Source organism: Vanessa cardui, chromosome 27 (assembly GCF_905220365.1).
Source record: "Vanessa cardui chromosome 27, ilVanCard2.1, whole genome shotgun sequence".
In the NCBI taxonomy this organism is placed as follows: Eukaryota; Metazoa; Arthropoda; class Insecta; order Lepidoptera; family Nymphalidae; genus Vanessa; species Vanessa cardui.
Window position 1 is genome coordinate 7409942 of NC_061149.1, and position 16831 is coordinate 7426772.

The window sequence follows — 16831 nt, forward strand, 5'->3', positions numbered from 1 at the left end:
TAAGACATTAGGCAGTTTTATGTTAATTTTGTGTCAGAAGGTCCAGTCAAAAACCCATTTATTTGGAAACTTTATTTAAGCAGATGATCAAATTAACTCAAAACATACGTCAACAAAGTTTTTTTTTCGGAGTAGCGATAGTCCGTCTTAAATTTTTATAAAAAAATATCTCAAATGTCGAAAAAAATATAAGTATGAAAGCCAGCGAAGACACGTACGATCAGTGGGTCAATGACAGACAGCAGTGACGTCATACGACATATAGATTTTTCGTGGGGACATTTTGAAAACGCATTTATTGCAGAAAATTAAAGTGTTTTAAATTTTTAATATACTTGCGGTCTATCCTATATGGAGTTCTTTAAAATAAACAAAAATAAAAATATTGCATCTATAAAAATATCATCTATTGGATCAAGTATAGACGGACTCAGCCAGTACCAGTTTTTGTCGATGTCTTCGAGAGTAATATTAGCGCAGCTTGTGTATAAAGCACTTGCAATGCTGTTATCTGCAGTGAATGTTCCTCGTAGTTCTCGAGAGATATAATAATCTTTGTTCCCAGGAATAAAGAATTTATACAAAATAACATGAAACAAACAAAATATAACTTGTAATTAGTATGAGAACAGGTAAATTAAAAAAAAACATTATAAAAATATTCATTTATTTATACCTAATATTTACAACAATTGATTTAAGGCTATTTTCAGTTTATACGTTGGACACCAGGGTCCACTTCCCACCGCATCTGAAAAAAGGGAAACTTTATAAAGACATGAACGAGAAAATTGTAGTTGACTTTAAAATACTTTACCTTATAAACTTTTGTTACAATACTTCCGCAACGCTTACGGTTTCATATAAATGAATATATTAAGACTTTGGGTAGGTACTGCAAAACAGCTGAGTATTGTTGTGTTTGCATTTGAAAGGTAAGTGAGCTTTTTTATAATTATATAATTACAGGTACAAACAAAATATCATCTTAGTATGGTAGCTCATCAACGATGTACGGGATTATCTACAATATTATAAATGTTACAGTAACTCTATCTGTCGCTCTTTCACGACCAAACCGCTTTAGTATGAAGCGAACTTGAACTCCAAGAAATTACATAAGCTAGACTTTTTTGCCTAACACATGACAACCAATACCTGTTACCTATATCAAACATGACAATATCAAACATGGCCAATAAGAATGAGTTCAGTTATTATACCTGCATGCAGCCGCGAATCGTCCATCGTACGCCCTCTGCAGTGGATGTCGTGACGGCTGTGCGGCGGCGAGGGCGCGCGCTCCACAGCGGCCGCACTGCCGCCAGCGCGCTGCCCGCCTCCCCCCACCCAGATACATGTACCTAACCACCAAGACACTCGAGCTTTAGATATTTGATGTAAATAAATATTATTCCTATCATCTATTGTTGAACGAAAATCAAGTGACGTCACCGGACATACGACGAAGCGTTACAGAAGATATCTGACAGGGCGGGCGACGGCCATGTTATTTGAGAGGATAAAAGATTGATATGTCATTTGCATATTTTATGTGTTGCTTAACGTTCTTGTTATTTTTCTTAAATATGATTATAACTATGTTTGTGAATTATACACATATAGATTATAGTATATATACGAAATAACACGTCCTGAACGACTGATTCATCGTCGCCGAGCGTAAACTATTAAAATCAGGGATTTGAGATTTAGGAATAGGATCGTTTTTTTTGAGTACCCACCAAGGAAGAAATATCGAAATTTTTTCCCCTCAGGGGGTAAAATAGGGGTTGAAAGTTTGTATGGAAGTCCGTCATTTTTTAAAGTTAAAAATATGAAATGAAAAACATCAATATGGTATACAAAGAGGTCTCAAACTAAATTTATATTTTAAGTTAATTTGTAAATATATTCAACTTCCACGAGAGCAAAGTCGCAAGCAACCGCTAGTAAGAATTTAATGAGTGTTAAATAATAATGATATAATTTACAAAATGCTTTAAAACTCACACGTGCTGTGAGCATTTAAAATTATGGGCATTAAAACAGGTTTTATCTACTTGTTACATTATACCTTATTGAATCCATATCTAAAGATGGCGTTATATCGGACTGTGCGAATGGCGGAGGCTCCGGAACGTAGCGTAGTGATTTTGGTTCAACACCATACTCAAACTGTAATAAAAAAAAATTAATTAAAAAAACATCGTAATTTCATATATTTTCGGTTATTGACTCTTACGGCCGTCACTATGACTCTAAGCATTATTTATAATCGTGACGTTTTATGTCAAAGTCAAATGAAATGACGAATGACGATGCTTATTTGTCGTTTTATTTTTATTAATATTGTTTAAATGTTTATGTTTATATATAAAATGGCTCATCTTTTATATGCGAGCCTTTTCAATATAATTTGTGCATAGTACTCACTATCTTAATATAATGTATATTTATTCACATAATAATTTTTAACACTAAGTCCTTAAATACATACAAATATGAATGGAAAAATAGTTACTGTATAATTACTGTATTTTGCCCAGAGGATCGGAATTGCGATTCAAAGGGAAAATGCTGCTAGTACTCTTGCTACCATTCCACCAGGTCGAGATTATACAGTAAATATTTTTAACTCACTAGGTGTCTTAAACAAAATATTTTGCACGGCTTTAAAATTTGTTTTTAGCATAATTTACGTGATAGCGTGTCAAGGATATGCTTCATTATAATTTTAATATTTGTTTTTATTTGAGGGAATTGCCATTAAAGGCAAAATATTGAACCAAACTTTTTAAAATTGATGAATGTCTTCCTTTGTTGTGTTTGTAAAAAGAACACAAAATCTCTAATGGACTTAACACAAAATTTATAAGAGATTTTAATGGAATCTACTTGGTGGTAGAACTGTGTGCAAGATCATATTACATTCTAACTCCGAGGAGGAATACTTCATATTCGTATTTGAAGTGATGATTGAGATCATAGGGCACATTGATGTACTTTTTAAGATTTTTATCCCAACCACTTTGCTGTAACTGGGATATAAATGGAGTCAAAAGAACAACTTCTATTCCATTCAACTTACCATTTTAATCATTTACCTATAAGGACTTTGTTTATTGGTTTGATGGGTATGTATTTAAGATAAATAGACCTATTAACTAAAACATGTCTAAATATAAAATACTAGCGGTCGCCCGCGGCTTCGCCCGCGTAGATAACGGTTCATAATCAGTCTTCTAATATCCCTACTGCTGATACGGTCACATTTGAAGAATTACTGCAACCGGCGCTTGGATCTATTGTGATAAACCTCAAATTCGTGATCACAACACCTCAGCCAGACCAACATCAGAACATCATGCGGGATTAATTGAGCTTTCGAATGGTGAAAGATTTTTTAAAATCGGTCCAGTAGTTTTTGAGCCTATTCATTACAACCAAACAAACAAAGTTTTCCTCTTTATAATATTAGTGTAGACAATTAATTCAAGACATTGGATATCAATTGGTACTCACAAATAGCGGCCAGGCTCGTCCGTGCGGCGCCGCGACGCAGCAGCGCGGCAGGGCGTCCCACACCCGCGCCGGCGCCTGTGCGCACAGCAACGCACACTCCTCTAACGATGACATTTTACATTGGTTATATAGTGGGACATTTTACATTGGTTATATAGTGGGACATTTTACATTGGTTATATAGTGGGACATTTTACATTGGTTATATAGTGGGACATTTTACATTGGTTATATAGTGGGACATTTTACATTGGTTATATAGTGGTCTTTGTGTGCCCACACATATATAGAGCTCACTGAATTTGAGTTTATGAGTTATGTCTTAGTACTACAACAACAACAACAACAGCCTGTAAATTCCCACTGCTGGGCTAAAGGCCTCCTCTCTCTTTGCGGAGAGGGTTTGGAACATATTCCACCACGCTGTTCCAATGCGGGTTCGTGAAATACACATGTGGTAGAATTTTCTATGAAATTTGTCACATGCAGGTTTCCTCACGATGTTTTCCTTCACCGCTGAGCACGAGATGAATTATAAAGACAAATTAAGCACAAGTATCAGCGGTGCTTGCCTGGGTTTGAACCCGCAACCATCGGTTAAGATGCACGCGTTCTAACCACTGGGCCATCTCGACTCTGTCTTAGTTATGGTTTGCACAAACATTATAGGGATATAAGATATGTACGGTATTGTACACTAAATTATTTCTAACTAGTTATCGCCCGCGGCTTCGCTATCGTTTTATGGGTTTGGTTGTCATGTGGTAGGCAAAATAGTAGCCTATGTCCTTTCTTGGAGTTAAAATTTGCTTCATTCCAAGTTTCATCCAATTCGGTTCAGTGGTTTGGTAGTGAAAGAGCGACAGACAGACAAAGTTATTTCACATTTATAATAGTATTAAAAATTTCATTGCACTGGAACTGTTGTTAGAAAATTAAAAAAAGTAAAATTTGCCAATACCATCAATAGACCTATAAACTCGATTGTAATATTATAGAATTTTTGGTACTCATTGTACTAACTATTCATAAATGGAAAATTAAGGCTGAATTTCTTGCCGGTTCTTCTCGGTAGAATCTACTTTCCGAACAAATGGTGCATTTAATTCAACACTAACATATTTCAAAAGTGCTCTTATGAGCATACTTGAATTAATTACATTTTATTTTGCTCAACATAACAAATATATGCTGCTGAAAGCTAAAAAATTCCGCGTCTCGGCAAAGGTAGTGTAACCCGTCCTTGGGCACGGTGGAGTGACATTTTACGCAAGATGGCTGCCAGGAGCTCGATGTGGGTAGCCCAAGAACGATCACAGTGGCGTGTAATTGGAGGGGCTTATGTCCAGCAGTGGTCGACCATGGGTATGTGGTGCTCACCCAGCAGGTCAGGCTTGTGCGGCATGGAGAGGCGCGCCAGTGCGCGGCCCAGCGCTTCGCCCCCGCGCCCGCACGCCCGCGCCAGCACCACCAGACGCCGGAGCGCGCCCGTAGACCCCGCCGCGCACCACAGCTCGTAGCTACACACCACAACACGAGACACATGTCACCTTAACATTACAAGTACCTTATAATCTATTACACGTGTATTCAATTTCAAATTAAATATAAACAATTTCGATAGTTCATAATATTTAGGTTAGGTTAGTTTTTATAATTTAACTGAAATTTACTTATTACAATAGAATGTAAGCTACCGAATAACAACGATGACGTGATTGGTCGCTCTTACAAAACGATCGACCAATCAGGAGGAGCTTTCGAAAGTTTGCAACTTGACGCGAAACTGATTGTAATCTGACAGTTTAAGTTCGACAGATTACAATATAGCGAAAAATAATACGTTACATTGCAATCATATTTCACGGTTCACAATATTTCGACCGATTACAGTCGATCTCGTAAGATTGTAATCTACCGAATTTTGTAATCTTACGGTGACATATTGTAGGGATTCGATCAATCAGAAGATTCCGGGTTCGAATCCTGGGAGGGTCGCCATGTGGAGATTCGATCGGCTCGTTTTCAATTAAAGACGTCCATAGCTTGCAAATGCTGGTTTATTACTCCGTAAATCACTAACAACTAAGAACTTATATTGTTACACCACAACAATATATATCAAGAGTTTAATGTAATACTGATCGTTCGTAATGAACTCTAGTCCTATGGTATATTCACCCGTGTTGGTGCTGCATCTGATGCATGTTGGAGGGCTGCATCGCCGCCAGCGCTGTCAGCGCCGTGTGCAGCGCTCGCTGCAGCGGCCGCCTGAGAGCTTGCAGCGGCTGCAACGCTTGCAGCGTCCCCTCGCTCGTCAGGTCCATTTTAGCCTCTAATGCTAGGAGATTCTGAAATCACAAATCAACCATAAGGTTTCTCATCACGTGAATTCAGCGTGCATGTGTTGTGACGCGTCGGTGTGCGCGCGCGGCCGTGTGTGTGTATGTGTGTTTGTGTGTGTGAGTGTGAGAGTATGCGTGAATGTGTGTGTGTGTGTGTGAGTATGCGTGAATGTGATTGCATGAATATGTGTGTATTCGCGTGCGTGTACGTGTATGTGTGAATGTGTGTGTACGTGCGTGCGTGCACGTGTATGTGTGAATGTGTGTGTATGTGGGTGCGTGCACATGTGCGCGTGCTTGTTTGTGTGTGTCCGCGTATGTGTGTTCGAATGTGTGTGTGTGTGTCCGCTTGTGTTTGTGCGCGTTTGCGTGTCTCCGCGTGTGCGTGTCTCCGTGTGTGTGCGTGCACGTGTGCGTGTGTGTGTCTCCGCGTGTGTGTGTGTGCGTGCGCGTGTGCGTGTGTGTGTCTCCGCGTGGGTGTGTGCGCGTGTGCGTGTGTGTGTGTCCGCGTATGCATGTGCGCGTGCGAGTGTGTGTCTGCGTGCGTGTGCGTGCGTACCTTGTCGTGGTCGGGCGGCGCGTGGTCGTCGAGCAGCGCGGCGAGCGCGGCGAGCGCGTCGGGCTTGTCGTCGCGCAGCGCGGCCGCGCACGCCGCCCACGCCGCGCTGCACAGCTGCAGCGCCGACAGCGCCGCCGCGCTGCTCTGCCAGGCGCCCGACAGGCTGTGGGCGGCACTCTGTTAGCGTACTGGCTGACGTGTACTGACGGTGGTGACCACTTACTACCTGGGGGCCTATTTGCCCGTCCACAAACAATGCAATAAAGGAGTAATAGTAAGTAGTATAAGAAAGAACTGTGTGCTTTAGGAACATATGACTTCATTATTTTAAATATTATATTTTAATCATATTCAAATGAGGTCTAAGTTTGATATAAATGCAAATTATGTAATCCAATTTAAAAAAAATATAAAAGAAAACTTTACTATTATACCTGCACAAAGCAATTCTAAGTTTCAGCCAGCTGTGGTAGTAATACTGTTGGAATGACTGCGCTTGTCTTTGGAAATTCTCCGTCAATCTGTAAGTCAAATAAATTTAATTTTAATCAAGTAAGTAGATTATTCTAAGAAGAGCAAAGTCGAAACGTTAGTATGAACATTTTAATCAATTTAATCATCAATTAATATTACATATAGAATAACAGTCTGTAATGTACACACAAGTTATGGAGAAAATTTGGGGGTTATCTATAATCTAGTAACATCACGCAACATATGCAGATTATTTGACTCATATTTATACGTATACCTTTATAGTAAGCCGAGTTTAATTTTAAATAATTAAACAATAAAAATATGTATTGCCCCACGTCGGGCGCCAATTTTGTATAATACGTACCTCTCGTAGACAGCTTCGACGATATTCGATTTGAGGGTCATCAGCACGTCGAGGCAGTCGTACCCCGACACCATGGAGTACTCGAGCAGTGACGTCACGTGCTGAACCGCCAGCGGAGTCGCTAGTACACAATTATTCAAAATCAAAACATTGCTCAATCAAATGAGTTTACAAGCACTTAACCATCATTTGACGACCTCCATGGTCGAGTGATGTGTACACCGGTTTTCATGGGTACGCCACTCTGAGGTCCCGGGTTCGATTCCCGGCCGAGTCGATGTAGATTACCATTAGTTTTCTATGTTGTCTTGGGTCTGGGTGTTTGTGGTACCGTCGTTACTTCTGATTTCCATAACACAAGTGCTTCAGCTAATTACATTGGGATCAGAGTAATGTATGTGATGTTGTCTCATATTTATTTATTTATTTACACAATGATGGTATGACTAAGAAATACCGATTGTATTGCATAATTTATATTTCGATAAAAATACGTTACTCAATTGACTTCCACAAGCGACCTCAAGGCTACCTAAGCTTGAATGGTATTGGATTTGGGGGGGGGGGGATATATGGTTTAAGTGTCGCGCACTCACGCACGTCGGGCGCGGGCTGCAGCAGCTTGTACACGTGAAGCTGCGAACGCGCGTCCAGAGCCACGGCCACGCTGCCCAGCGCCGACAGCTCCACGCACCACACGCGCGCGCCGCCGCCCTGCATTAGCCTTTCGTTATATAGCCCTATAGTTCCTGAGCTGAGATGGCCCCGTGGTTAGAACGCGTGCATCTTAACCGATGATTGCGGGTTCAAGCCCAGGCAAGCACAACCATATATATGTGCTTAATTGTGTTTATAATTCATCTCGTGCTCGGCGGTGAAGGAAAACATCGGGAGGAAACCATGCATGTGTCTAATTTCATCGAAATTCTGCCACGTGTGCATTCCACCAACCCGCATTGGAACAGCGTGGTGATACGTTCCAAACCCTCTCCTTCATGGAAGAGGAGGCCTTATCTCAACAGTGGGAAATTTACAGGCTGTTACTTTACTTTACTTACTTTATATAGTCCTCGGCCGGGCCGAGACTGTCTCTCCCTGGGAGGAGAAAGTTTGGAGCATACTCTATCACGATGCGAGTTGGTGGAATACACGTGTGGCGGAATGTCTATGGAATTAGACACGTACACGTTTCCTCACGATATTCTCATAAGCTCGAGATGAATTATACTACAAATAAAGTACATGAAAATACAGTGGTGCTGCTTGGGTCTAAGCCCGCATTCGTGGGTTAAGGACGCTCTAATCGCTGGGCCATCTCGGCCCGACATTTCATATATGAAGATAATTAATGCATTAATTAGTATCTGCTTTTAAATTTTGAATTTTAATTTATCACGTTTTAAGCCAATAGAAATCAAAGCATTTAACCAGATGAGTTTCTTTTGTTGGCTTCCAGGTTGAAGCCCCACTCACCGGCGCTAGTCCGGGCCCATACTTTGTCTTCTTGGGGGGAGTCCCCGCGCCGGCCGCTGTTTCCGGTGCTGAAGCGCCATTCGACACGATTGGACGGGAAACCAGCTGCGGAAACCAACGACAATAATGAAATGTTAGAGGACGTTTCTAAATAAAAAAATAATATCTGCAGAATCCTCGATGAAATTTGAGAAAACATGTGCAAAAATGTATGTGTGTGCAAGCGTGCGTGTGTAGTAGGGCGTGACTCATGTCAGCATGAGGAGCGCCCGTGGCGTGTCGAGCAGGGCGTGCGAGGCGTGTCCACGCGTTTATGTGTGTGAGTGAGTGTGAGTGTGTGTGCGTGTGTGTGCGTGTGTACGTACATAGTGGTGCGTGTCTCGCGGCAGCAGGTGCAGCGCGCGCGGGGTGGCGAGCACGGCGTGCGCGGCGTGTGTGTGTGCGTGCGTACGTACATAGTGGTGCGTGTCTCGCGGCAGCAGGTGCAGCGCGCGCGGGGTGGCGAGCACGGCGTGCGCGGCGTGTGTGTGTGCGTGCGTGTGTGCGTGCGTACGTACAAAGTGGTGCGTGTCACGCGGCAGCAGGTGCAGCGCGCGCGTGGTGGCGAGCACGGCGTGCGCGGCGGTGTGTGTGCGTGCGTGCGTGTGTGCGTGCGTACGTACATAGTGGTGCGTGTCTCGCGGCAGCAGGTGCAGCGCGCGCGGGGTGGCGAGCACGGCGTGCGCGGCGGTGTGTGTGCGTGCGTGCGTGTGTGCGTGCGTACGTACATAGTGGTGCGTGTCTCGCGGCAGCAGGTGCAGCGCGCGCGGGGTGGCGAGCACGGCGTGCGCGGCGGTGTGTGTGCGTGCGTGCGTGTGTGCGTGCGTACGTACATAGTGGTGCGTGTCTCGCGGCAGCAGGTGCAGCGCGCGCGGGGTGGCGAGCACGGCGTGCGCGGCGGTGTGTGTGCGTGCGTGCGTGTGTGCGTGTGTACGTACATAGTGGTGCGTGTCTCGCGGCAGCAGGTGCAGCGCGCGCGGGGTGGCGAGCACGGCGTGCGCGGCGGTGTGTGTGCGTGTGTGTGTGCGTGCGTACGTACATAGTGGTGCGTGTCTCGCGGCAGCAGGTGCAGCGCGCGCGGGGTGGCGAGCACGGCGTGCGCGGCGGTGTGTGTGCGTGTGTGTGTGCGTGCGTACGTACATAGTGGTGCGTGTCTCGCGGCAGCAGGTGCAGCGCGCGCGGGGTGGCGAGCACGGCGTGCGCGGCGGTGTGTGTGCGTGTGTGTGTGCGTGCGTACGTACATAGTGGTGCGTGTCTCGCGGCAGCAGGTGCAGCGCGCGCGGGGTGGCGAGCACGGCGTGCGCGGCGGGCGGCAGGCGCGCGGCGCACACGTGCGTGGCGCTCTCGCCGCCCTCCAGCGGCCACACGGCCGTCTGTTGCCACGACTGCAGAACGAACACACTGGTTACTGTGTGACAGTTGGGAACTCTACATTTTAGAGGAGCTTAATGTATTTGATATTGCATACATTTTTATTTATTTTTGTAACTTCCAATCCCCTGGACCAATCGTGTAATCCTGTTAATGCATTGTTTATGTCAACTATCGTCGACAAACAACAAAATGGCATAAATACCTTTAACATAGAAAGGAAGACCATTTATATATACTAAGAACATTATAGGACCAAAAATTGATCCTTGAGGAACACCCATTTTTAGTATACAACTATTTTCAACCGACTTCCAAAAGGAGGAGGTTATCAATTCGTCTGTATTTTTTTTTTTTTTTTTTTTTTTTTTTTTTTTTTTTTTTTATGTTTGTTACCTCATAACTTTTTACTGGGTGGACCGATTTTGATAATTTTTTTTTTGTTTGAAAGGTAGTGCTTCCCGTGGGGTCCCATTTTTTTTATTTTTTTTTCCGATGATGGTATCCATGTGAAAACGACATAAGTCTCAAATTTGCCTTATGTATATGCGCGACAAATAGGTGAATAACTGAAAATCACGTTAACCAATTTTGGAAATTCTTTTTTTATTATAAAATATATACTTCTAGGGTAATTTGGTGAAAGTTTGGTAAGGTTCTGAGCACAGGATCCATGACAAAGTAACGGAACGGAAGGGAACGGAACAATTCTGAGGAGCACGTTAGCGATACTCGGTCGAATCTTTTATTTATAGGTTATTTGGATATTTGAGTCACCTTCCGTAATGTGGTTATGTTTATGTAATTATCATAGTCGAATATTATAATCAACTAGCTACCCACCCCGGCTTCGCACGGGTGCAATACTGATACTAAATATACTACAGAATTTGTTTATATACGACATCACATCGCAAACTTCTAAAATTATCAGTGTTTCTTTATTATATTGTTCATGTATTATATACACAAACCTTCCCCTTGAATTACACTATCTTTTAAAAAAAACCGCATCAAAATCCGTTGCGTAAATTTAAAGATATAGGGACAGAGAAAGCGACTTTGTTTTATACTATCTAGTGATAGAACTCCTATACGGCTCGCAGTTAGGGTGCGATATGGGGCAGAATTTCTTACTATCTTTAATCAAATTTTGTGTATGTGATGTGATGTCATATGATGTACGAAATATAGTTGGTCTTTTTTAAAGTTTTTTTGCTGAGTTCGATTACAGCTCTTTCGAGGGATCCTAGTAGTTTACGCCGCGTGACGTATTAAATCCGCATTTTCGAAAGTCTATTTTTGCTTTATTCGCAAGTTTCCTTTGAAATTGTCCTCGAAGTAGTTTCTGACTCATATAAACGGAACACTTAATCTATACATATTAAAAAAAATTAGTTAGTCAACATCAGCTTCACTTAAAATCAAAAAATAAATAAAATTTTAACAAAAAGAAAAACCGACTTCAAACAAAACACTATTTTAAAACAAATGAATATGCACGAAAAAGTAATAAAAATAATTGCGTATTCAACATATTTTTTAGAGTCTTCCTAAGTTAAATGAAATGAAAAATATTAGACTACTTAAAAGTCGATTAACGATTATATCATGTAGTTATAATTATTGTTATATTTGGAGTCGGTGTCAGCCAATAAAACCCTACAGTATATCTATCAAAAAAACAATACGAGAATACTTTAACAAATATATTTTTTACAAATTACCGTTTACACAATAATATACTGGATCAATCAAGGGGCTCGTATCGCTTCTTTCTTTTGATTGTTGGGGCAAGGGCACCGTGGCTGACACCGGCTCCAAATATACCAATAACTATAACTACATGATATAATCGTTAATCGACTTTTAAGTAGTCTAATATTTTTCATTTCATTTAACTTAGGAAGACTCTAAAAAATATGTTGAATACGCAATTATTTTTATTACTTTTTCGTGCATATTCATTTGTTTTAAAATAGTGTTTTGTTTGAAGTCGGTTTTTCTTTTTGTTAAAATTTTATTTATATCAAGCAGTTTATTGGATAGAGTGATTCGAGGGAAAGGTTATTTTATATAATAATTTGACAATATAGGAAAGAAACAAGACAAAATCTGAAGTATACTTATTTTCAGCATTGCAACCGTGCGAAGTCAGCCAGGTTGCTACTTTTATATAGAACGGCAAAGTATGGTTTACATTTCCGTCATAATTGTACTATGGCGCTTTTGCTACTAGGGTACAGATTTGTAAGATCACTTTTTATGATAATTAAATATTTTTTATACTTACCACAGTGTTGAAACAGTCCAAAGTTTTGGGTCCACCGCCAGGCGTCGTGCTGCCTTGTACCGGGCCTTAACAAATAAAACAGACATTCATATTATATTATACTAGCTGTTCCGGCCACCATTGTATGCGGAATTGTTATTTGTAATTTAACAAAATTTACTCTGTTAATGGTAATGTTACTCCTTATTATATCAGCTATCTACCAGAGATAGTCCCGTCAAATTTGGTTCTGCCGTTCCACAAATTAGCCGGAACAAACAGACACACAGACAAACAAAAATTTAAAAAAAAAAGCATTTTGTTATATGTACAGTGTATACATACATATGCATTGAGTAAAAAAGGGCTATTTTAATATTACAAACAGACACTCAAATTTTATTATGTATATAGATTTCTATCTTTTCTAATATTATAAAGTAAACAGCCTGTTTGTTTCTCTTTCACAGATGAGCTATTGAAAAATTTATGATATCAATACATTTAATAAAATTGGACTGTTTGTTTATAATATTAAAACAACCGCTTTTTACTAAATGCATACGTATAAATAAATATATAGGTGTAAATGGTACATAAACCAAAATAACATTTTTTTTATTCCAGTTTTGTCTGTCTGTCTGTTTGATTTGGCTTATCTCTGAAATGGTTAGACCGATTTTATATGTCTGTTTGTCTAATCATCTATTTTAATTTGAACGACAAATCTCTATTAGTCGGATTTTTGTGCAACATATCTACATGTAACATTGCAACATGAAACATTTCTGATGTAAAGGTATTAATATGAATTCTAACTTAAATCACTTCTAACTACTGGGATTCTCTTTTTATTGGCATTTAAGGAGCTTATATATTTGGTTAAGAATTTAATCATAAGCACATACCTTTCGACAGCAGCTTGTGTACTGGGTAAGATCGCTCCGTGAGTTTCCATAGAGTTAAATTGTTGCCAGCGATGAGGAGGGCGTCTGTGTCGTCCCGGAGCCACCAACACAGTGACACTGGAATTCAATAATATCAGACTTTATGATTAAAATCATCTCAACGGCTTCAAAATCAACCAACACTACTAAGTCTTATTCTTAATTTGTGTTTACAGTGCAGAGTACCCTGCAGCCCTACGTAGCGGGGAGAAGTTTTAGCCAATGATCATTAAAAGTCTTGAACCATAGACAAATGCTCCAGAAAGGGTCTATGAATTTTTTTACGGAGCTGACCAGATATTTGCTGCTTGCAGTTAGGCACTTGTTATGCTTCAGACCTTACCGTTTATAATAATTGCCTTTTATCTAAGTCAGCATGTCTTAATACAGATGTTTTAATAATATAATAATTTATATTTGAAAAGACCAACCAAGGAATTCAGAATCCTACGAAGACAAATAATATCTCCTTACATTTAAATCGTGAAACTGGCTGGTAATAAAACGATCTTTACAAATGAAGGATAGATGCACCAAAGGCACAGTCTCGTATGACTCACCGGGCGAGATGTCATCGTCCAGCAAGTAGACGGTGGGCAGCGGCTGAAGCTGCACGGAAAGCGGTGCCGCGCGCGAAGCGCTGGAGCGCTGCACGGAGCACACCGCGCAACGCACGCCGCGCTTGGAGCCGCGCCGCCACGCCGTCGCCAATAGCAGATTGCCGTCTGAATTACAAATATAACGGAATTCATATATTTGTAACATAAGACACTATAATAAAATAAAAATTAGTTTTTAAATCTTATCATTTCAATGACTTCCTAAACTTTATAATGTAGGATAAATTGTAAATAAAAGAAAAAATATAAATGTGATACTAAATAAATAAATATGGGACAACATCACATACATTACTCTGATCCTAATGTAAGTAGCTAAAGCACTTGTGTAATGGAAAATCAGAAGTAACGACCGTACCTCAAACACCCAGACCCAAGACAACATAGAAAACTAGTGAATTTTCTACATCGACTCGTCCGGGAATCGAACCCGGGACCTCGGAGTGGCGTACCCATGAAAACCAGTGTACACACTACTCGACCACGGTGGTCGTCTAACACTAAAACTGAAGTAAATTAACGAAGCTTGTTTGACATATACCACTTAATAAGCAATAAAATATTTATAAGCAATAAATAAAGGCCTGCAATTTTACCCTGAGGGACACCTAATTGTTAAATTTATGTGTTATGTTGATGTTTATGGCAATAATACTCACTTTTATGAGCGATGGAAGCGGCGCAGATGTGGTCTCGCGGCGAACGAAGGCAGTCGCTGGCGACCTGTGCACGAGTCCCCTCCCCCGGCTGCAGCGCACCCACCAGTCCTGTGCTTGATATGACACACGCACCGCGGCACGCGACACCACTGCGGAAAGAGATACATAATGACAATGAGATTTAAGATCATCCACTTTTAGCATTTATGATATATTAATAATAAATCCATTTATTTCCAGCATAATATGAAATTCAATGGAATTTTGAAAATATGGTGTTTTGAATGTCAACGAAACTGGTATGTTAATAATTTCAATCATTATATAGACAAAACAATATATTACCCGAAGCCTTTCAAAGTTGGCGTTGACCTCAGGATTTGTATTCTTTCACTAACCGGAGCATCAGGTTTCTTTTCTAATGCTAGAACTCTTCGACCATTGTGGAAAAATATTGCCTTAATTATATGTTCTCCTGAAAACAATACTTTATATTAATATGGTACCTAATAAGGTAGGTTTTGTGCAAGCGGACCTAGGATAGGTATTATCTATTCACCAGATATTCTATTAAATAGTAAAAGTTATGATTGTTGTCTTCTGCTTAAAAGGGTGAGCAAGCTTATGGAACTACAAACACAAGGATATTATAACTTGGTCAAACAGTTATTGTACAACAAAATTAATCTGTTGATTTTAATCTGAAATGTAAGTGTATTGAAAATATAAATAATAATAATGTTCAAAAGTCTATTTCATAGACTTTTACAATCATTTTAAAATATTTTTAAATAAGCTAATGTGGGAATGACAATGATGATGAAGAACGTAGATTTTTTTTATGTAATAGATAAGGGAAACTGGCTAATTAGAAATGTGATAAGTGGCTACTATCCTGGCTTTGGAAACAAAATAATAATGAGTACTGCTGTTTAGCAGTAGAATATCTTATGAGTGTGAATAACCAGGTACGCTTGCACAAAGCTCTATCATGAAGAAAATAAACTAAATTATAATAAGATGGCATTTAGATTTTCATGTAACAAAAGGAATACTAATGAAGGCATTAAACTTACATCTGTAATACATATACACATACCTGGGAAGTTAGCAGTGTAAAGACAAGTCCATTCGTTGAGGAGAAAGTCTTTTTGTCCGTACACTGACACCTCTCCCACTGTAGTTGCCACTAACAGCTGCTTACCCTCACCATCCCATTCTAATGCCGATACCTGGAAACAGCACATAATTATCAGTAATCAAACTGGTAATATAAAATATGTAGTTTATCTATTACTCAACTAATATTTGAAATGTTGTTGATACTTAGAAATTAATTAGAAATTTACACATAAATGAGTGGCATGTATTTGCAACTAGGGTTAAATTACTGTAAAATTTTAAATGTTACTCACAGGATGTACAGTACTAGTGACTTTATGACTATCCCACGGTGTGTCAAGGTCACAAACGTAGACGTGACCACCCCAAGTGTCCCCATCAGAGTCAGACAGCTCCGTCAGCGATGTGAAAGCAATGATATTACAAGTCGATATGGTACAAATCGGCCTAATTACTTCTGGGTCTGATGTGCTGGAAAAGAGGAAATAACGTCCAATTCAATCTATTGAAACTCATACAATACCATTTATTGTTTTGTTCAAAACTTGAACTTCACGAGAACTGAGTTTCATTAGTAATTGATCAATTTCAAATAAATAGTTACATGTCGAAATGAGGCGGTTCACATTTTAAAGGTTTACGTCTCATAGAGTAAATAAGCTCCATTTTGTGGTTAATTAGGGTGCTACAGCATTTAAAAATGTATTTTTTTTATTTAAAATCTAATTTAGGTAAGCATCCAAAGCGTTTTTGATCGTTTATATTTCAGTTTTCACTGTCGGATATGACAACTCTGAAGCCAAACTTTGACGTTTAGCACAGATTCCATACAGACCTATTATAGTAAACTATTAATGGAGTAACAAAACGGAGCTTGAGTTCTTTTAACGTTTTTTAACAATATAATTAAAATACAGTGTTTGATTTACTATTTCCAATAAAAACATATAACATTTTTATTCAAAGTTAAATGTAAACATATTTCTTCGTTTTGATTTTTTTTTAAAAGTGGATTGCAAAAATATGTACTAATCAAATTGTATAATTAGTATGATTAA

General features: G+C 39.9%; 1 protein-coding gene across 1 annotated transcript; it reads right to left on the reverse strand.

The window, feature by feature from the left end:
- Positions 1-654: 654 nt before the first annotated feature.
- Positions 655-16548, reverse strand: LOC124541209 (mediator of RNA polymerase II transcription subunit 16). Its single transcript, XM_047119080.1, has 20 exons — positions 16378-16548; positions 16067-16244; positions 15751-15883; positions 14997-15126; positions 14652-14800; positions 13933-14097; positions 13334-13450; positions 12447-12511; positions 10024-10167; positions 8744-8848; positions 7867-7984; positions 7271-7391; positions 6864-6950; positions 6430-6592; positions 5707-5876; positions 4906-5045; positions 3526-3626; positions 2078-2178; positions 1224-1364; positions 655-751 (listed from the first exon to the last, which is right to left on the reverse strand). Exons 1-20 carry the CDS (start codon positions 16437-16439, stop codon positions 715-717), a joined length of 2427 nt encoding a protein of 808 aa, XP_046975036.1. The 5' UTR covers positions 16440-16548; the 3' UTR covers positions 655-714.
- Positions 16549-16831: the final 283 nt, after the last annotated feature.